The sequence below is a fragment of the Cnephaeus nilssonii genome (assembly GCF_951640355.1).
Source record: "Cnephaeus nilssonii genome assembly, chromosome: 24".
In the NCBI taxonomy this organism is placed as follows: domain Eukaryota; kingdom Metazoa; phylum Chordata; class Mammalia; order Chiroptera; family Vespertilionidae; genus Cnephaeus; species Cnephaeus nilssonii.
Window position 1 is genome coordinate 13,479,991 of NC_137095.1, and position 21,794 is coordinate 13,501,784.

General features: G+C 61.3%; 1 protein-coding gene across 7 annotated transcripts in view; it reads right to left on the reverse strand.

Moving 5' to 3' along the window:
* The window catches only part of NTRK3 (neurotrophic receptor tyrosine kinase 3), a gene marked incomplete at both ends in the record, with an annotated part of 228,155 nt that extends 209,459 nt beyond the window's left edge, over positions 1-18,696 (reverse strand). For all 7 annotated transcript variants that reach the window (XM_079764236.1, XM_079764235.1, XM_079764234.1 and 4 more), the window contains one exon: positions 18,449-18,696. In XM_079764236.1, coding sequence (XP_079620362.1) covers positions 18,449-18,696 — 248 coding nt within the window. The remainder of the gene's footprint in view (positions 1-18,448) is intronic.
* Between the last annotated feature and the right edge of the window lie 3,098 nt (positions 18,697-21,794).

The following is a 21,794-nucleotide window of genomic DNA, read 5'->3' on the forward strand; positions in this document are numbered from 1 at the left end:
CTGTGGATACCGGTTAAAAATGTGGATTGACCATTTACCGGTTAATAATGCGGATTTTGTAATCAAAGAAAACACGATAATTTCAAGAGAAACATCAAAAGTGCTTTATTCAAAGTAATGTCCATCGCTAGCTACACATTTCCCCCATCTTTCAGGTAATTTGTGGATACCGCCCCAATAGAACTTTTCTTGTTTTGAGGCAGACCATTCAGAGACCCAATTTTCCACTTCTTCGTATGTTTTGAAGTGCTGCTCAGAAAATGCGTGTGCCATCGATCAGAACAAGTGGTCATCTGAAGGAGCAAGGTCTGGTGAATGTGGCGGGTGGGTTAATACTTCCCAGGCAGGATCTTTTAACGTGTCTTTAACTGGTGTTGAAGTGTGTGATGGTGCGCCATCATGAAGCAAAATTACTTTGCCGTGTCTTCTGGTCCATTCTGGTTATTTTACTATCAAAGCGTGGTTCAATTGGATTCTTTGTTATTGGTACCGATCAGTATTAACCGTTTCACCTGGTTTTAGAAGCTCTTAATACACCACACCTTCCTGATCCCACCAAACGCAGAGCATGGTCTTCTTTCCAAAGCGATGTGGCCTTGAAGTCGATGTTGATGGTTGACCTGGATGAACTCATGATTCTGTGCGTTTGGGATTCTCAAAATAAATCCACTTTCCATCGCCAGTCACAATTGGATGCCAAAAAGACTTTCTTTTGTGCCGTTGAAGCAATATTTTAGTGATGACTTTTCCGTTTTCCATTTGTCTTTTGTTCAGTTGATGTGGCACCCATTTTCCTTCCTTTAAAATCGTTCCCATTGCTTATAAATGATTGGAAATTGTTTGCTGAGCAACGTTTAATCTAGTTGTTTTTGAGTTTGACATGCATCTTCATTCAATAATGCTTGTAACTATTGGTCTTCAAACTTTTTTGGTTGACCTGGACGTTCTTTGTCTTTCACACTGAAATCATCACTTTTAAAGCGTTTAAACCAGCGTTCACAAGGATCTTGAGATGGAACATGTTCACCATAAGCTTCCCGAAGTATACGATACCTTTCAGCAGCACTTTTCTTCAAAATAATGAATTAAAACTTCCCGCAAACGCTCTTTTTTTGGCATGAAATTCGACATTTTTAAGCGTAAAAATATCTATGATGTTAACACCTTCAGCAAATTTGACATAGGAAGTTTTGAAGCTTGTTGTTAATACAACAAAATAGCATCCATATCAAATCGCATATATATCAACATAAGTATAACCCCATCTAGTGAAAAGGATCCGCATCATTAACCGGGACACCTGGTAAACTCGGCACCCTGAGCACCCAGCAGCAGGCCTTCCGTGAGTGGCCTGTGGCATTTGGGCAACCGGCCCTCCATCACTCAGAGAACCAGCTTCCGGCGCGCAGACCCCTCTGCTAAGTGACTCGTGATTTGCGGGAAATTGACCCAGAGCAGCAGGTGAGCGGCGGGGGCATGTGGGAGACATGGCCCCAGAGACCCACTGAGGACAAGCTCACCCCAGAGCCCGTCAGCCATGTTTCAGAGACACCCCAAGACAGCCCCACCCGAGAGCGGGAGAAGCCGGGGTCACTCACCCCAGAGAGCTTTTGTGGGGCGGCGTCACTACAAGCACCCGGGAAACCCCCGCCCAGCCCGGCCCCCCGTCCTGCGGTTAGGACCCGCTCCCAGGCCACCCCACAGCTCTGGGGGCGCAGGTGAAGGCAAGCCAGGCTGCCCCCACCTCTCCCGCCCCTGCCCTTCCCCCAACCCAGAGCAAAAGTTTGACTAAAGCTCAGTGTCTCTGCTTCTATAAATCTCTGCGTTTTAATGATGGCTTCAAGGCTGAGGGGAGAGAGGACCATTAAACTCGCTGAATAAGTTAATGGGGCAGAGAGAATCTATCTCGGAGCCACCCCAGGCTATTTTCCTCTGGAGCCAAAGCCTGAATAAGCAAAAAGAAAAAATTAAAGCCCAGAGCGCCCCGCCGATAAATAACCCCGCGTAATCTCCCCGCGCCCGGGACCTCGTCTGCGGTGTCACACACAGATCCGAACGCTCGGCACAGAGCTGCCTGCAGCGGCGGCCGGCCCTGCCCCTGCCCCTGCCCCGCGCCTTCCCTCCCAGCGAGGCAGAGCCCTAGACGTCAGGTGAGAAGCTGGGTCCCACAAACCTTAGCACAGGAAACAGGCATCCCCATAGGAAGACCCCAAGACCCGCCAACCCCCCAACTGTGGAGACCCCTCCAGACTGCCTCGCTGGCCCCTGCTGTCAGCTGCCCACACGCCTGGGGCTCCCTCCCCCTGCACAAACGGACGACAGAGCTGCAGCGTGGGGCTGCTCTGGCCTGGACAGCGCTGCCTCTTCAGAAATCTCTCCCCTCCCCTCCTTCTCCTCCTCCTCCTCCTCCTCCTCCTCCCCCTCCTTCCTGCCCCCTGCACCCCGCTCCTCCTCCCTGAGTTCCCCGCTCCCCTGGGCCCCTTTTCCTGCCTCTCCAGGGAGAACCGCGGCCTCCTCGGGACAAAACCGGGCCGCGGCCCTCGGGGCCGGGAAAGCACAGCAGCTCCACAGGCAGAGCTCCTGTTGGTAAAGGCTGAGTCCCACCAGACACGGTGTTTACTCCTTAATATTTAACATGGTAATTAATCTCTGAATAAACAGACACATTTCAGCAGGTGGCCCTCCTGAGTCAGAGGCGCTTTCTGCCACCCTGCACCTCGGCCCCGCAGGTGGGGCCAGGCCTCCCTTGGGGGTCGCGGACACCAGGCCAGGCAGCCTGGACTTCCGGCCGAGGGGTGATGGACACACCCCAGTCAACCGCCTGTGCCCTCTGGGCCCCGGCTCCTAACCGTCAACATGCGCTCCCCATCCGCGTGTTCGTTCATCCGCGTGTTGGACTTAGCCAGGCTGGGGCCGAGCACTGGGAAGACAAGAGCAGCAGGACTGAGCCCCGAGCCTCAACCAGACTCGCAGCGAACTCAGGAGGCGGCAGCTGCTGGGCCTGGGCACCCCCCCCCCCCCCGCCCACCCACCCCACCCCCGCCGGCTTCCGGGGCAGCGTGAACCCCTTCTGCTCCCCAAAGGTCCTCCTGCTGCCGGCTTCCTTCCTGCTGCCCCTTGGCCCCGAGCAGGGCAGCCGCCGGACCAGCCCAAACTGCCCCCACCCTGGGAACAAGACCAGGAAGTAACCCTTGTGAGCCCTAAACTCTCCCCCTCGAAACCAAAGCACCGGAACCGACCAGAACCTGAAGGTCGGAAGCTTCCAGAACGAACGGTCCGTCGCCCAGCGAGGTCTGATGCTGAAACCCCGACAATCTCGCCAGGAGCCCGGGATGGGGACCCAGAGTGGAGCCCGGCCTCCCGTCGCCTTGCCGGTCGCCCTCGCAGTAAAAGCTTTTCTTTTCTCCAGCCCGTCCCTGGCACTGGCTTCCGTGCATGTGGGGCCGGGAGCCCTGTGCGTGCTGGGTAGCACAGCCTCCCTCGCGTCCGCCCCGATGTGGCCAACGCCGGCTCATCCTTAGGTGTCCTCGGGGACCTGCTCTGAGGCCCACCTGGGGGAGTGCCTCCCAGGGGGCCCACCAGCCCGGTGCACCCAGCACTGCAGGTTAAACGGGATCATCTCCTGCTTGAAGGGAAAGCCTTCCGGCCTCCTAGTTCCCCGGGATTGAAGTCCAAGCCCTTCCCACGGCCTGCAAGGCCTGCTGACCTCTCACCTCTCAACCTCGCCGCCTTGCACACCCCACTCCACCCCCCAACTCTCCCACCGGCTCCTCCGCAGAGGTGCTGTGTTGCTGGAAACCTCTACCTCCATCTCCCGAAGCGAAGCTCCGCCTCTTCCTCACTGTCAGCCGACAGCTGGCCTGGTACCTACTCCCAGTCCCCCCCCACGGCCCCCCCCGCCCCCGGCCCAGCCCCACATGGAGCAGCCCCACCTCCAGCCAGTCTCCCTGTCGCCCACTCGGCGTCCTCCCTTCATGGGGCTGAGTGAGTCACAGAAACGCTGACGGGCCCCACCCACGGAGGCCTGGCCCGGAACGTCACCGTCTCTGCATCATGACATCCCCACATGCAGGAACAGCGCCTGTGTGCGTCTCCGTCCGCACCCCCGTCTGGCTCTGGGGGGCAGGTCCAGGCCGGCCAGGCTGAGCAGCGCACCCTCGTGCTCAGCACAGCCCCAGGACGTGGAGGAATAAGTGGGCGCGCTGGTCTGGGGCCTCCCTGCACCGTGTCTGCGCACCCCGCGAGCAGGGGAGCTGTGGATCCGGGCTGCGGTCTGGCATTCGTCTGTCTGTCTGTCCGCGGCACACCACACGGGACGCAGCCCAGAGCCCTGAGCGGGGCCGCATGACCAGGGCGGATGGAGAAGCTGGAGAGAGCAGCCCAGCCAGGCCAGAGAGCACCTGCCCAGGCCCTGCCTGACCCCTGCTGGGAGCACCACCTGCCACCTGCCCTGATGTCACGGTGTCAGAGAGAACAGGGGCCCAGGGGACCGGGGATGTCCTTGGGCTGGGGACAGAGGTGCCCTGAGAAGCCAGCGCCTGCTCTCCTGCCTGCTCAGCCCGGCCTGGGCAAGACGCAGCGTCACAGTGGAAACCCCGAGGGCTTTGAGTCAGCCAGTCCCAGCTCGGCCACCTCCCACGGTGACCTTGAGCAAGTGGCACGGCCCGTGCCTCTCCGTTTCCTCCTCTGCAGGCCCGTTTCTGCAGCGGAGGCCTGGTGTGGGCCTACCTCCCCAGGTGCATCCAAACCAGGCCTGGCGTGCCCACGGGTGCTACCACTTTGGCAAAAGGCCTGGGTGCGTTTTATAAGGTTCGTTATAAGTGCGTCCCACCGCCCACAGGCCAGCCAAGCAGTATGCCCAGGCACCCACGGCTGGAGGCACTCAAGCTGAAAGAAGGTGAGCTCTGACGGACTTCCGCGCGAGTCTGCCCTGGGAAAGTCAGAGACAGACTCCAATTTCAGCCGACGTGCAAATTGTTTTGTGTTCTGAGTCCTATGAGCTTAACTGTTCCTCCCCCACCCCCACCCCAAATACCCTATGTCGACGTCCTAAGCCAGTCCCTGCGCATGTGACTGTACTGGAGGCAGGTCCTCACGGGTGAGAGGCCGTGAAGTCAGCAGGGTGGCCCTGGCCAACAAGACTGGCGACCTGGTAAGCGGACGAGGACACAGACGCACACAGAGGAATGCCCATGTGAGGAGGGCAGGAGACCGCCGTCCACAGCCAAGGCGAGCGGAAGTCAGCCTTGCTCAACCTTGACCTTGGACTTCCAGCCTCCAGAACTGACAGGGACCCACGTCTGCTGTCTAAGCCGCTGCGTCTGCGGCTTTTTGTGACGGCAGCCCCCGGCCACCTAACACGACGATTGAACGTTGTTTTTATATTTTAAGTCACAAATCTGAAGGGTGTGATCATCTTTTTATTGCTTAAGGCTAACGTTTCATTTTCGCGGAGAAAAACAAAAGGTTCTATATGAACGCCCTCTTTCCCCATCACCTGGCGTGAACGCACAGTTCCATTTTGTCATAAGCTGGGATCTCGCAGCAAAAGACCACAGATAAAGCCCGGCACTGCTTCCTGATGGCCTCCGCCTCCCTCCCCGAGGCGATCATGAAATTGCTTTGTATCCAGACCGTGATTTTATCTTTTTACTATATATCTGTGTCCATAAACAATGCATTATATTTGTCATTGTGTTTTTTAAACTACACATATAATATGTCATTCTGAAACTTGCTTTTCCTTTATCAGCACCATGTTTTCAAAATACAGCCGTGTTACTACACAGACAAGTTACATCGAAACGGCCGCACACCCTCCTACCGACGGACCCGGTTCTGTCCCTCTCTCCCCCGATGGTGTGAGCTCGTCCCAGGCGCCTGTGCACATTGCAACGGGCGTGGGGCGTGGGCCGTGGGCGCTGGAGCCGGCCTGGGCCTGGCTCTGAGCCCGAACCGTGCCCCTGCACTGTGGCCTGGGGCAAGCCCTTCTATCATTTGGACTCAATTTCCTCGCCTGTGAAGTGAGAGCCGCCCTTCCTCTCCTATGACCCTTTTAAATGAGACGCTGCCTCAACTTCCTGGACCATAGTGATGCTCAACCAACAGCAGCCGCTGTTACTCTGCGCGCCGGAGACTGGGAAGCTAGAACCATCACGACACCTGGGTCTGGACGACAAAGAGCCCCTCAGAGGCGGGGCTGGAGGGACGGGCAGGGCCCAGGTGAGCAGAGAGAGGGCCAGAGGGCTTCTGGCAGGGGAACCAAAGGACTAAAGGTGCAAGTTCTTAGGCAGAATTTTCAAGGGAGGCAGTCAGGTGAGGCTTCTTGCCTCATACTTCAAAAAAAAAAATTGTAAAAAAAAAAGACTAAAGGTGGAAGCCTGGCAGGTATAGCTCGGTGGTTGAGCATCCACCTACGAACCAGGAGGTCACGGTTCCATTCCCGGTCCGGGCACATGCCTGGGTTGTGGGCTTGATCCCCAGGAGGGGGCGTGCAGGAGGCAGCCGATCCATGATTCTCTCTCATCATTGATGATTCTCTCTCTCTCCCTTTCTCTCTCTGAAGTCAGTTTTTTTTAAAAGCTTCCATTAGAAAAAGTTACAAAATAAAATAAATCCTGCCCCTGGTTCTCTGGAGACGGCCTCAGCGGCAGGTCTGTGCACAGGGCCCGGCACCCCAGCTTGACCGTGAGCTCCAGGAGGGAGCCCTGCCCTCCCTTTCTCAGCCTGGTGTCCCAGGATTCAGTGCGGTGCCGGCACCCGGCTGGCGCCCCGGGCGAGGATGGGAGGCCTCGCTGCTCCCCTCCAGCCCAGCCAGTGCCTCTGCTCCTCCTCCCAGCACTCCCGCCGCTGGGATGGGCCTTGCCAGGCAGGGAGGCGGGCGGCCAGACACCTGGCACCCACAGCCCAGGTCCAGATGCCGCTCCGCAGCCACAGTGGCTGAACACCGCTCTCCAGGCCCGTTAGCTGTCTGATCCGCGCTTGGAAGACGGTCCTTTGCAAAATGAAACATGGGCCTCCCCTCCAGCACCTGCCCCAGGAACGGGAGCCAGACGTCCCCAAAGGACACGGGCCCTCCCCTGAGCAGGGAGAGCTCCGGCCACAGGCCACCTGCCCTGGAAGTCAGGCATGCTTCCACCCTCCCCTTCCGGCCAGGGGCTGAGGGGCCCTGCCCCCCTCCACTGTCCCTCCCTCGCAGCCCCTCAGGGAATACACTGCACCCTCCCTGCCCCTGCCCCTCCCAGTCCACATGCTATTTCCCACGTGGCGTCTCGGCGCCGCATTTGTTAAGATGACTGCCACTGGAGGGGTGGCAGGGACTCGGAAACCCCTCTGGAGCAAGGCTGGCCTAACACCGTCCTGGCCTGAGCCAGCGCATCTGCCGGGACTCCCCTGGTCTCAGGTGGGTAACGAAGAGGCTGCGTGAGATGGGGAGTCAGAGACACCCCAACTGCAGCCTCGGGGCCACACCTCCCCCGAGAGGGGCCCCTCTCTTCTCTGGGCTGAGTTTCTGTGCCGGGAAGACCAGAAGCTCTGCAGGCAGGTCTCACTATCCCCACTTCCCACGGACCCCCACACGCAACAAGCACAGTGAGCGAAGGCTGTGAAGTGAGGCTGGGCACCCGGGTCCAAGCTGGAGGAGCCCTCCCTGTCAACCAGCCAGCCAGCCCATTTCCCAGATAAACACACTGAGGTTCAGAGGTCCTGAGCCTCTTGGCTGAGGCCCCCCCTCCCCCCGAGAGATGAGGGACCAGAGCACCTCACAGAGAGCAGCTCCCAGGACGCACCACGGGCCTGGCTGTGGGAGGCGGGACTGGGTGGCTACAGTCAAGTCAGTCGCTTGCACGTGTGTGTTCTGCAGTTACGGCCTCAGCGACTGATCCAGGGGCCGCCATCCATCACACCAAGCCCTCAGGGAACCATCTCTAGCCACTAGCCTCTTAAGGGGAGAGAAATTTGATTGACAGATCCTCTGAAGCCAATATCCTCTGACACATTCAGTCTCATGTGCCCCAACAATACCCAACAAAGCCCGCCAGCACCGCCCCACCGCCCCACCACCAGGTCTGCATGCACTGCTGTTCTCCATTCCGGCCACTGGGGGTCACTGCTGCCCCCAATGAACCGGAACCATAGAGTTTACTGGGGAGGAAAGTGAGCCCATCGGGCCAACAGGATCCCACAATGTCTCCTGTGCTGTGTCCTAACTTCATCCTTCTTCCAGAAAGAAACAGATGGCCAACCATGGAGTATCCATCACATGCCAGACACTTTCCACACATCATGTCGTTCAATCCCTGCAGCAGCATCTCCCAATGACAGCATGCTTTGCAGGTGAAGAAAGGGAGACCCAGAGAAACCAAGCAACTGACTCAACGTTCAGAAAAGCCAGCAAGGAGCAGGGCAAGGACTGGAACCCAAGTTTGATGCCAAATTCCATGGCTTTTTGCTCCGATGAAGCCTCCCTTGACATAGCAGCCTCCGTGCTATGGCTCTGGTTAAGTCAAGTTGGCTTGCCATGGCCTTCAGAGAGGCCGGCATCTGGGAAGAAACCACCTGCTGCTCTGACCAAAGGCCCAATCACAATGGGACAGGCCAAATAGCACCGCCCTCCCTGCAGAAGGCATGGTCTAGTGCCCTCTTGTGGCTGAGTACTGAACTGCAGTGAATGGGCGCGGGAGGCTTAGGGGTGGATGGGTGAGACTTAGAGGTGAGGGCTTCCCATTGGATTCCTAGACTCTGTCCCAGGGCTGGCCCTGCAGCCCCATCTGTAGCTGAGAGGCGTGGTCAGTGACAGCAGCCAGAAGGGGGTCAGCCAGTGATGGTGACCGGGGTGACAACAGCAGTAGAACCACATGGACAACGTCTGTCAGGGGTGGGTGCTACCGAGTTATCCTGGACCGAAATGCCTGGCATCCAAACGCCGGGGCTGGAGAGTGGGGAAGGTGGGCAGCAGGCGGGCTCTGCCTGGGACACTCTGCCGCCTGGTACCCCAGCTGGGTCTCTCAGTGGAGCCATAACTATCGCCCTGTCCTTTCAGCTGACGCGTGCCTCTGCTACTTTGCCGCCTCTTTCAAATACACACCCTCTTGGTCCTTCTGTTGATCCCCTCAGCTCTGGCTCAGGTGCCAGCTCTCTTGGCATAACTGCCCCTAATCCATTCTTCAAGGACCCAGAAATGTCACGGCCCATCGCCTCTGAGAGACGCCCGCAATGGCCCTTGCCACTCTGGCCTCCGAGCACCCACACATGCCAGGCACCTCCCACAGTCACTGAACTCGCACAAGCACTCTGGGAGGATGGACACAGCCCGCCTGACTATTCAGATGAGGAAACGGAGGCTCAGAGAAGCGACGTAACTTGCCTAAACTCACACAGGGGCGGAGCCAGGGTTTAAACCCAAGGCTGTTTGGCCAAAGAAACCACTATTATTACCACGACACTGAGCGTGTGCGTTCTCATCAAAACCTTACATAAGCCTGTGTTATTATTTCTCCATTTTTCAGACGAGGAAGCTGGGGGACAAGAAAAGCAGCCGGTGCAGGGTCCCAGCGCATAAGAAGGACAGTTCTTTGTAGCAGTTGCCGCCAACAGGCAAGGTCATCCATGCAAATGACCTCTGGCTCAGCAGGAGGGGAATGTCAGCTGCGTCCCTGCAGCTCGGGTGCCTGTCACTGCCCTCAAAAAAGCATCGGAAATAGGTGGGTGGGGAAAGACTGACCACAGCCAACAGGGTCACGCCTGCAGCCCGGGGTCCAGCAGCCATGGTCACCCTCAGGACAGAATTGAGGGCCCGCCCTCTAAGCTCAACGCCACCACAGAGGCAGCAGGTCCGGCCCCAAGGCTGATGACAGCGCTAGTGGAAGAGGCTCCTTCGGGAACCACTAGGGCACGGACCACGTCAACACCTGGAAGGCGGGGAAGAGCCGCACGTACTCGCACGAGGAAGCAGGCACGAGTAAGCGGCCAGGCCGGGCCGCGAGCTGGCTTACAGGCACTGCCATGCCCGTCACGTCAGAGGCATTTCTGGGAGCACAGATGGGGTCTGGGGAGGTTAGGACAGCACCATACTCCCAGGTCTGGGAAATGCCAGGACCTGGTGTTTACCCAACAGCCACTAGGTACCTAGCCATCCCCACACTTGGCATGGGGGACAGGGGACAGGAGGTGAGAGACGCCCCACCCTGAGGCCAGGATATCAACATGGCCTGCGGCAGTTTGTAAAGCCCGCTTCTTCCAGGACACTGACCCCATAGTGCAACCATCAGCCAATGTCTCTGTGCCCCCATCAGGACCGGCCCTCCTGGGCGGGGACTGGGTCCCAATCATCCAACTCCATTGCCCCCGGCCACATCCTGATCCCTCCCGCGCTGCCAGACAGGAGGTGGGAAGAGAGCGCCCAGGCTGCTTCTGTCCACCCGGGGCACCCAGCCGCCGCCTAGGAGGCTCACACCCTGGGCTGCAGATGGTGAGGCCGGGCCCGCCGGGGAGAGCGCACCCTCCGCTCAGCTGGGCCCAGGCGAGGCTCTGAAAGCCGGGCACACACCTCACCAGGCCAGTGTGACACCCCAGCTCCCGCCAGGAAGCCAGCCGCTCTCGTGCGCAGCGCTGCCCTCTGGTGGCCGCCAGGGGTCTGGACTGTCTTGGCAGGCAAGAAGCCAAGGCTTAGGGCTTGTTTATAAGACCTCAGAGGTGATGTGCACCCAACAGAAGAGCCGCACTTGTGCGTGCGCACAGCACGGTGTGCGGTGGAGGCAGCGGGTTAGCACTGCGAGTCGGGTTAGCACTGCAAGTCGGATCACTCTCCTCTGTCTCACCCTTAGCAGGAGGCTGAGCGCTCCTTTCCCGCCTCGCCTGCCTGGGGAGAACCCAAATCCCTCAGCGTTGGAGCAGAGGCGAGGGCAGGGGCGGGAGACCCACGCCCCCTGGGGAGCCAGGCCCCGGGTGCGGGTTTGCCTCCTGCCAGGAACTCCCTCCACCCCTCCTGGGCCTCGGGTCTCCCCTCCGTAAAACTGGGTTTGGCTCCAATTATTTCTGAGCCCCTTTCCAAATCTGATGATTTATGCTTCCATGTCTTGATTTTCGTCCTACCTCAGAAACACTCCCAGACATCTAGAAATGGACATAAATAGCGAGCCCAGGCACATGTCCCCACACTGATCTGACAGCAACCCTGTGGGCCAGACAGACCCCACCCCCAGAAGGGGAAACTGAGGCCAGGGAGGTTCTATGATATGGTTAGCCCACTCATCCAGCCAAGCAGCATCCAAACAGGGTGATCCCACAAATGCCTGTGCTGTTTGCTGGGTCCTCGGGCTCTCTCCACAGGGACAGCTCACTCCTCTGATGAGAGCTGGCAGCTTCCATGAGTGAGGGGGGAGGGGTAGAGAGATGGGGCCGAGGGGAGGAAAAGCTGCTCAGTGGAGGAAGCGGCAAGAAAAGGGCCTGGAGAATTATAATTGGTCCTTCAGCACTTCACACACCCCTCCTGCTCTGCACCCAGAGGCAGCCCCAGAACCCCAAACTCTCCCTGGAGAAGCACCCAGCCCTCTGCTCTCCCGTCCGCCTCTCCCTGCCATGGGCAGTCAGGGACACCATGATGCTGACTGCGCCTCGGCCTGAGTGGAGCTGGCCGGGACCCAGCGCCAGCCTCCTGCATCCCTGCCAGCCTCCGCTGGCACCTGGGCCCCTGTGGGCCTGCCCTGCCCTCCGAGGCCAGGACGCCACGGTTGGTCACGGAGGCCTGGGAAGAGGCTTGGCCGAGACAAGGCCTTGGGGGAGGCAACTGTCGGGAACAGGCCAGGAGGCGAGCCCAGAGCCTCCCCCACGGCCGGGAGCCCGGCTGTGACTGCTGGCCAGCACGGCTTGGCCAACACCATCCCATCATTATCGCATCTGCCTTCCCCTCCACCCCCAGCCAGGGCGGTTCTCACCTAGGGAACTGAATGTCATCAGCCTCCCGGACCTTCGTGCACACCCTTTTGACTTACTAAGACAGCATGGCGCTCGTGTATTTGTGAATGTGTGTGCATGTGTGTATACCACTCCGCATGACTATGCACGAGGCAATACAGCTGCACATTAAGCGTCAGACTGCTCTGCCATTCACTGGCTGCATGAAATAAGGCCAACTCCATCTCTGGACTCGGTGTCCCTGTCTGTAAAATGGGGCTAATTACAGTACTTCTCTCATAGGGTTGGTGGGACGCCATAACGAGGCATGACCGCTGAAGTGCCTGGAACGGTGTCTGGAACAGAGCAAGTGCTCACAGAGGCTGGTCATTACTAGCCATCGTGCGCTGACGGCTTCCCCTTCGCGGCATGACACAGGGCCCTGACCTTCAGGGCACTGCTGGGAGGTGGGTGTTCCTACCCTCACCTTACAGATCAGGACCTGGGTCCAGAGGAGGAAGGGATGTGTCTAAAGCTCGGGAGGAGCTGCCGGGGAAACCGATGTCTGTCTGTCTGTCTGTCTGGGGAAGGAATCCTGAGTCTCCCACCACCCAGACCCCAGGAAACTTTGGCGGGACAACCCAGGTGGGGACAGAGTGGGGGTGGGGAGCAGAGGGGAGGCTAGAGAGAGAGGACGGGCGCCCAGCCCGCTCAGCCCGCAGACTCCAGCCCTGCATGTGAGCAGAGCTCCGCAGGGGCCCTCGCCGAGTGGATTTCTAATTGGCGTGGGCTGCCAGCCGCGCATAGTTGCTGCCTCTGGGGACCCTGGATTTGGAAACATCGTCCCAGAGGGAGACACGGTCGTGGGCGAGGCTCTGGCGTTGACAGAGAGCCCAGAACGGGCACCAGAGCAGAGTAGGAGAGGGCAGCGCCCACCCCTGGGAAACGAGGTCTTCTAGCTCAGGAGGGGAGAGGGCGCGGGGGGGTGGGCAGAAAAGCCCTGCCCCTCTCTGGGCCTCTCATGGGGCCCCCATAGGTAGCAGGAGGGAGGCGGAACTGCAGAATCCCTCCAGCTCTGCATCCTGGCGAGCCCCGCGTTTGGGGTAGGCATTGTGGGGCTTCTCGGGGCTCCACTGGGCGCCGACCTGCCACCCTGGACCCCCCAGAGCCCTCGCGCTTGCTGACCAATCCACGGAAGAGGGGCCACCACCGGCCCGGGCCCTGGTATTCATGGGAACCAGGGTGGAGGTGGGGAAGGCTCAGGGGGTGGCCCATGACCTGCCCTGATGGCTCGCTGGCCACCACCTCCACCCCGGCCACGCTGAGACCCAACGGCCAGACGCTAGCCGTCCCACAAGCCCTCGCAGCGGGCTCTTCCCAGGACGCTGTCCTCGGGAGAAAAGGACCCGTGGGTGACAGCACCCCCCTTCCTCACGAGCAGCAGGGTGTCCTGGCCAGAGAGAGGGTGGAGTGGACAGAACCAGAGAAGCCCTAAGAGAGGAGGAGCCCCGAGCCCTTCTAGATCTTTCCGCCTGTGGCCACGCAACTCCACCACGGGGACTCAAATTCCGGTCTTGGTTCTGTTTGGTAATCAGGAAAATGGGACTGATAAGCCTGCCGACGTACCTCCAGCAGCTGTCGCAAAAGTCAACTCAAGGACCGTAAGCGGGGAAGCATGGTGGGAATGAACGCTGGGTGGGCATGGGGATGGCGAATCTGCTCCGCAGGGGCCCAAGCAGGATGCTGAGCAGATGGACAGACGGGCTGTGAGAACTGGCCTGGCCCTCGGGGACAAGGGGGCTTTGGGAACCATGATTGGGCGCAGAGAGCCGCTCTGCCCCCCAGCCTGAGCCCCCTCACGTCACCTGCTCCCCCTCCCAACTGACGAACCTTCCTGGAAACAGAGCCGGGGGAGCCCGGGCCTCTGGCTGGCCTCTCCCACCGCCACCCACCGCCCCCTCGCGCTCAGACCTTCCCAGCACACCGCGGCACCGAGCTCCTGATTACGTATTCCTCAGCAATGAAACATTTATCTCGCAACCCCAAAGCACTCGTATTCATTAAATCATGTGCGTGTATATCTGCAGTCCGTGCGTTACGTATTGAACATCCCTTCTTCTAGGCAGGGATGAGGTGAAATAGAAGTTCTGGCATTTTCTTCTCAGGCCCAGCAACTGGCTGAGGCTCTGCAGACACCCAGCCCTGAGCTCAGGGTGAATGGGGAGCCGGGAAGCCGGGGTCCGGCCTCTGCCGAGAGGCTGCAGGCCTGGCGCACGCGCTGCGCGCAGCATTTGGTCTGGGCCGCTGACTCCACGGTGTGTGCCTGATTCCCTAGAGGCAGGACCTCTGCCCTCCGCCTGGCGTCCGCGGGGCCAGCACCATCCTGAAGGGTGGCCTTGCCGAGCGTCCTGGGGACATCCCTCGGGCCCTGGGAGGGCCTCTGTCCCCAATGGCAGGGACACTGCCCTGTGGCCTCAACCCATCGTTGAACTGACAGGCTCAGAAAGACTACTACCGTCTACTACTGTGGCTCACACAGCGACGTGCGCGGAGCCAGGGGTGCTGGGCCCCACCCCTTTCCCGAATCCTCCTCTGCCACCGTCCACTGGAGGCCCGAGGGGTCCCGGAACAGCCATTCAACGGAGCACTGGAGCTGGGGGCAGGCAGCCGGAGATGCCACAGCACTGGCAGAGTGCCATCGCCAGGAGGGCCACACACACACCGCCCCCCCAGCCAGCGGGGTGGGGCCGGTCCATCCCCACCGTCAGAAGACGACAGCGACAGGGGCAGGAGGGCAGCGGGAGAGTGTGCCCGGGGACAGCATGAGGCCCCTCCCTCCTTCACAGCCACTCGGGCCAGGCGGGAGGGCAGCAGGCGCCTGGCAGGGCCCTGAGCCCTCCCGACTCCGGGGGCCAGGCTGGGTGGTTCTGCCTCAGGCTGTCACGTGCTCGGGCCCCTCCTGCTGCTGGGCTGAGCCCTGGGCCCTCAGGAGACTGACCTTGGCTTTCAGGGGCAAAGACTCTGGCTCCAGGGAGGCCCCTCCAAGGGAGGCCTGGGGCCCACCCCAATCGGGCCTCCAGGCAACACCCCAGGGCCTCAGGAGCCCAAGCTCCCCACCTGCCATCCTGAAGTCCCTCTTTCCCTGGCGCTATCCCCCCTTCCAAAGCTCTCCTCCAAGCCCCTCCCACCTCAGCCTCCCTCCCTCAGGCCTGCCCCCAATCCGGGGCTCCTGACTAAGGCCCCACAATGCCTTTGGGGCCTGGCCCACACCCCTGTCTGCGCCCCAGCTCTCAGTGGTAACCGTCAAGGCTGGCTGTGCCCTAGATCCCTGGAGAGGCTGAGGGGCAAGGGGCCAGTGCTCCGAAGGACCCTCCACCCAGCCAGGGCAGGGCCCGCAGGGTGGGCAGCCGACACCAGGGACACTGCGGGGGCAGCGGGGAGACCCAGCGGGTGACCACCAACACCAGCCAAGAGCCCATGCTCTCCACGAGCCCGGAAGCCAACCCCAAGAACACTGAGCCCCGCGGTGCCATCTTCTCCCCGCTCTCCCTTCCAGCGGCCTAAGGATGCGCCATTCCCACCCAGCCCCGAGCCGGCCTGGCCCAAGACAGGGCCCAGACAGCCACCTCCCGGCCACCACCCTCCTGCCTCTGTGATGTCAGGGCCTGGCCGGGCGCGGCTGCGCGGGGACCCTTCTAGGTAAGGTCACCGTGTGTCAGACTGCCCTGGCACAGGGACCGGCCTCCTCCACACAGAGAGGCCAGAAGGGGGGCGCTGGAGCCGCTGGGCTCTGGGAGGGGCAGAGGTGCGACCCACACTCTGCCCTGATGCCTGGCAGCTGATTTCCTTCTGATACTCATGGGGGGGGCGCTCCCCATCGGAGGAGCCTCCAATGGGCACACAGGAGCCACAGCACACACCACCCGAGAGGAGGGACCACAGCCCCAAGACCAGGAGGGTGAAGCCGGGAGGGCACCCCCTGGTGACACGGCTGGGAGACCCCTGGCTCTTCACCTCTGGCAGCACCAGGCTCCTCCCCAGCGAGGCCCCTTCCCTGCCCAGAGGGCTCTCTCTGCCCTAATCCCCTCCTCCGGCTGCTTCCCAGGGCAGCTCCACAAGTGGGGTGCCGGCTTCGGGGCCTGGCTCCCCTGGGCTGTGTGCCTGGGAAAGTTACCTGGCCGCCCTGAGCCTCACTCCCGGGGGTGGAGCAGGGATGGTGACAGCTGTCCCAGGGTCTGCATGCTCCCCTCCCTCCCTCTCCGTCCCGCCTCTGGGCCTGAGGCAGGGCCCGTCCCCGACTTCAGTCAATACCAGCCACAGACATAACGGGGCACTGGGGAGGAGAGGGGGGAGGAAGGGGCCTCCGACCCACGACCTCTGACCTTCCCCCACCCGCCACTCTCGGAGCGCCTATGAGAATCCAGCTCCCAGGCTCTGAGGTGTCGGTGGGTTTAGGGAAAGGAGTCCTGACTTAGTGGCAGAGTCCCTGCCCTGAAACAAGGATGGGGGGACCCACACACAGGGGCTTCCGATCCACTCCCGCTCCCGCCCCCCCCCCGATGCCCTCTGGGGTCCTCCTGTGGCTGCCCATCACCAACCTTCCCAGCATCCCCATCTCGGACCCTCTGCCTAGAAAGACCACATGGACTCTTCCTGCCAAACTGCGCCCCAAGCCTCATTCTCAGAGGAGCGACAGCTCTGTGTGGCTATAAGGAGCCTACGCGATGGTGGCCGCCCCTGCCGCCCACTGACGTCCCACAGATCCACACGGCCGGCCGCGGAGCAGACAACAAGCCGGATGAGCTCCCGGCTCCCAGAGACCCCCGGGGCACCTGGCGCCCCTTGGCCCCCGCAACCTCCTGGAAATCCCTAGGTTCAGCCCCTGAGCCCTGGGACCCGATCCTGAGCTCCCCACCTCCACACACACGCAACCCTGAGCGTGCACGCCCGGCTCGGAGTTTGCAAGCATCTCACTCAGACCCTCCTGCATCCCTGGCACGCTGGAATGCCCTGGCCTGCAGGGTGGGAGAGGCATCATTTGGTCCCGTCTGCTTTTCCTGCCCTCCCCCACCCTTGCTGTTTATCATGTCCTCTCCTGCCAGCCCGGGCACTGACGGTGGCGAGGGGCTGAATGGCTCCGCCAAGATATGGGTCAGGCTTGTCTCCTGGGCCAAGAGTGGGGACCGTCTCCTGGGCTGAACACTCCCCTCGAATTGTTGGCTGCAAGAACGCTAGCAGAGACTCCATTAGCCGAGAGGGAGAGGGCCGGCGGGCTTGGGAGAGAGAGGGCTGCAATTCCTCCTGGCTTCGCAGCCCCATCACGCTGGGGCTCAGGCACAGGGAGGGCTGGCGCCAGGGAGAGCAGCGCCAAAGGCAGATTAGCGCCCCCCGCCCCCCGCACCCAGTCCCCCAAATGCCTTCTCAGACTCCAGTGCGAACTGTTCCCAGCATCCCACCCACTTCACCAGTCCCCAAGGGGTGGGACCTTGGGAGGAGACAGGCAGAGCTCCATCCTGAACCATCCCCATCCTTGTCTGGTGGCAAGAAGGGAGGGGGTCACCTGACCGAGGTCAGGGGAAGAAAAGATGGGCAGGCTCCCTGAACCCCAAGTTCTTTCTCCCTGCCCAGGCTTCCGGCCGCTTCCCTGCCAAGGAAAAATAACCAGAAAAGAGCAGGCCACCACAGGTCTCACTTATGGGCGAAGAACCACGCAAACACAGGTCAGAGTTCAATGTTCCAAATAAACAGATCTGCACGATCATATCAGAACCCGGCTGCAAAACAGGCAAGCCCTCGCTTCCCTTCACCATCCTGACTCTCAGTCCCGAGCTGTTCTCCACGCCAACAGGGGCGATCTGTGGGCGCCCAGATGCAGAGGAGGGGAAAGAGGGGAGGGGTCTGGGAAATGCCGAAAATGGGGTTGGGGAGGGCAGGCAGAAGGCAGGCAAGGGTGGGCGTCCATGCCGGCCTGGCCGTGTCCAAAGTCTCCCCCCACTCCCCCCACCACACACACACACACACACACACACACACACACACAGCAGCCAGCTCTCAACTTGTTTACTTGTCAGCGTGTTGTGCTCTTTCCAAAAGGAAACAGTTCAACCTCTTGGCCGGATGGCCGGCCGTCCCTGTCACCTTCCCTTCAGGCTCAGCGCCGCTGTCCCTGCCACCACCGCCACCGCCACCGCTGCCAGGGACTCGAACCTCCTCTACTTTATTCTACTTGAGCGTGGCCAAACTGTTGCTATTTAGTGGGGGAAAGAACCCGATTGGCACCCTGGAAACCAGCCGCAGCGGGTGGGAGCGGGGGCGGGCTGCCCCCCCCCATCCTCCCTGGCGGGGGTCTGCTCCCGGAGAGGCGCACACACCGCGGACCAGCCTGGACAGGGCCAGCCACCTGCGTACGCAGCCCGGAGCATCTCCGAGCCAGAGCGAGCCTGAAGCGCGGAGGGCGGCGAGCGCAGGGCGGCCCCAGCCCTGGGCGGCGGAGCTGGGGAGCGAGAGGGAGCCGCGGGCGGGCAAGGGAGGCGGCCGGGAGCGGCGCCTGACTTACATGGAAGTGATGTTCCTTGAGATGTCCGTGATGTTGATGCTGGCGTTCCCAGTGCTGTTCCCCGAGTCCTGCCCTTCCAGAAGGGGGAAGAGGTTCCCATCGTCCGGCCGCCGGCAATTGATCTCCGTCTTGCTGCAGACACAATTCGCAGGGCACGCCAGCACGGAGCCCACATAGTCCAGCCAGACGCTGCCCAGCAAGAAAATCCGCCAGAAACTACACTTGGCTGGGCAGAGAGAGACATCCATCTCCGATCGCTGCTTCTAAAAGAGAGGAGGAGGAGAGGAGAGGGGGTTGGGGTGGGGGCAGTGGGGAGAGCTGGGTGGGGGGGTAGGAAACAAAGACAGCGAGGGAGGGGGGAGGGGGAGGGGGGCTCTGCCTTTGAAAGCCGTGCGATCAGATGCAAAATCCTTCAGCGTCTGAAACCATCGCGCCGCCGCCGCTGCCGCTGCCGCTGCCGCCGCCGGGTGGGAGCCGCGGGGAGCGCCTAGTGGCTCGGTCTGCCTGGCATGGTGGCCGGCTGGGCGCTCGCGGCTCTCCGGGTCCGGGGGCTCGGGGAAGCGAGCCGCGCTCGCCGACTCCGAGACTTTGCAGGGTTGCAACAGACGGTGGGGAGGCAAAAAAGAAAAAAAGGAAACGGGGAAAAAAAATGGTGCTAAAGTCACCAAGTCCCACCTACTGGGCAGAATTAAAACGGACACACCTGCAAGATACACACACTCACACACGCACGCACACAGCGCCCGGAGCCCGGGGAAGGGGAAGGGAAGGAGGAGGGTGCGCGGAGCTGCGGCAGCCGCCGCGGAGGGTTCGCCGCGCCTGCAGAAATGTGCAAGTGCTCCGAGCCTACGAAACGCACGGGTTCTCGGAGCGTCTTCCTCGGCGCCCTCCCTCCCTCCCTCCCTCTCCCCTCCCTCCTCCCCTCCCCACTCGAGGCCTCCTCCCCCGCCCCCCGCCCGGGCTGGGAGCGGCAGGAGAGCGGAATCTCCCCCTCCCTCCCTCTCCCCGCCCGTCCTCTCCCCTCCTCCCTCCCCACCCACCCACCCACCCACTCGCCGGCTCGCGTCCGCACCGCCACCCGCAGCAGCCGCGCGCCCGCTCCACGCCTCGCGGCCCGGCGCCCGCTAGGCTCAGCCCTGGGGAACGGAGACGAAGGGGAAAAGTTGCAGTTGGGATTGCGAGGGTCTGGACGGGGGAGGAGGAGTTGGCCAGCTGGCTGCGCGATGCGGAAAGGCGCTCTCCTTTCCACTTTTTGGCCCTCGCGCTGCCCGGTTTTGCTGCAATCCCGACCGCGGGAGGAAGGGACGTGAACGCGGCCGAGGTGACCGGGGAGCGCCCCTGAGCCTGGGTGGGGGGCACAGGCTCGCTGACAGCGACAGGGCGTGCGGGAGCGCATAGGATGCCCGGCAGAGGCACCCAGAGCCGGGAGGAGGACTGCGGACGCGTGGTCCTCCAGCTAAAAGGACTCTCATTTCCGTCATCGAGAGCCCGGAGCGGGGTTCGGCCGGGAGGGGACTGCGGGGCACGCCCCGTGGGTGCCTCCGTGCCCCCTGCGCCTTCTGGGCGGCAGGTTGTGCGTGGGGCCTTGGGCAGGCAGGGAACGAGCGCAGAAAGGGCTGCGCCTGAGCCCAGGTGGCCGGCGAGCCCTGCGTGCGAGAGGCAGAGGGGGAATTGAGATGCAAGGGGCATATTTTGCCAAGCACCAGGCCAGCCCCGTCAGAGGCCGGCTTCTGGGCTGGGCTCTCCGCTCGGGGCGCTGCTCTGGCTGCTGGGTGAGGGGCGGGCCGGCTGCTTTCTCCGGATTCGGGGTGGGGGTGCAGCACCTCCTTCCTTCCCTCCCACCCAAGCACCCCTTCCTGGTAGGGGTGCAAAGCAGGTGCAGCCGACCTTTGACTGGAGCTCAGGTCCCCACGGGAGAGGAAGGAGGAGTCCCTACTTTCTGTCTCCGTAGGGATTTTTTTTTTTTAATAAAACGTCAAAATGCCAAGTGTGAGAGCTGTTTGCTGAGCAAAGCGGAGCGTTGGCGGGGTGAAGGAGAAGAAAGGGTTAGGGAGCCCCGGCAGGCAGACACATACAGCATTCATTCACGGGAGAAGAAAGCGGCTGGGGCGAGGGCAGGCGAGGAAAGAAGACCCGGAATTCAACCGCTTTCAGCCTCTGAAAGGTCCTCCCCGCCCCCTGCGGATTCCGATGCAGGTCATGCAACTTGCAGGCGGGATGGGGGAGGGGGCACGCGGTGCCGCCTGCCCAGGCCAACCACAGCCAGGCCTGGCGCCTGCGAGTGGCACTGTGGCTGTGAGTGAACTTGGGGGGAAAGGAAAGGGAGAGAGCATGTCTATAAAAGGCAGCTTCCCGACTCCCCCTTGCATTCTGCCTGCCCTTGGCCCCATGAGACTTCTCCCCCAGTTGCCAGTATGGCCTGGTCCCCACACTGGCATTCTGCCCTCCCACCAGCAGGAGGGGACAGAGAGTGGAGACCGCCTCAGACTCTCAAACCAGTTCCTACTGGCCCTGGGCCAATCCTGATCCCCTCAGTCCACTGGGACTCTCCTTGCCATTGCAAGGGCCGCTCTGGGATCGGCTCTGGGATACCCGAGAGCCAGGGAAACTGAGGCACAGTCAGAGCTCTAGCTCGGCCCCTCAGGAGGTGGCAGCTGGGACCTACAGGGAACCCCTCAGATCATCCCTCCAGGGGAGGCGCCAAGAAGCAGGGAAGGCCAAGTGGACTGCGCCCAGCATCGGGTCTCCAGCCCGGATGCCCAGCACACTTCCTTTTGAAAGTGAAAAAATGATTTTTAACATTCCCAGCAGAGAAAGGGAGGTGTCCATAACTCAGAACAAATAAAATAAACCCCTTTGGAGAGGAGATAGGAAAAAACAAACAAACAAAAACACAGGCTGTGCAGAAGGGGCCCTGGTGGCACAGGACGTCGCTCATCCTGACATGAAACGGGATGGAGATGGGATGTCACTGATGCCGGAGCCGGGAGCCTGAGCAGGAAGCGGCAGCTGACGGGGAGGGAGGCCCTTGTTCAAGGAGAAGATGGCCTGGGCATGGGCAGGCCAAGTTCAAGGTCTAACCCCCGGCGGATCACGGAAGCCTTCCGGGCCTCAGCTTTCACGTCTGTAAAATGACAGCGAGGCCCTCTCTGCCCAGCAGCACCCCCGTCCCCCGAAAGCCCGTTAGAAACGCAGCATCCCAGGCCCCCGCCCGGCCCTACCAGCCCAGAAAGGCCCTGTGAGCACGCTCCCCAGGTGCCTCGTGGCGGCGCTACAGTCGGAGAGGTACGGAGATGGCGCGCAAAGTCCCCCACAGGGACTGAGAAGAGAGGAGGGACCCGTGGTG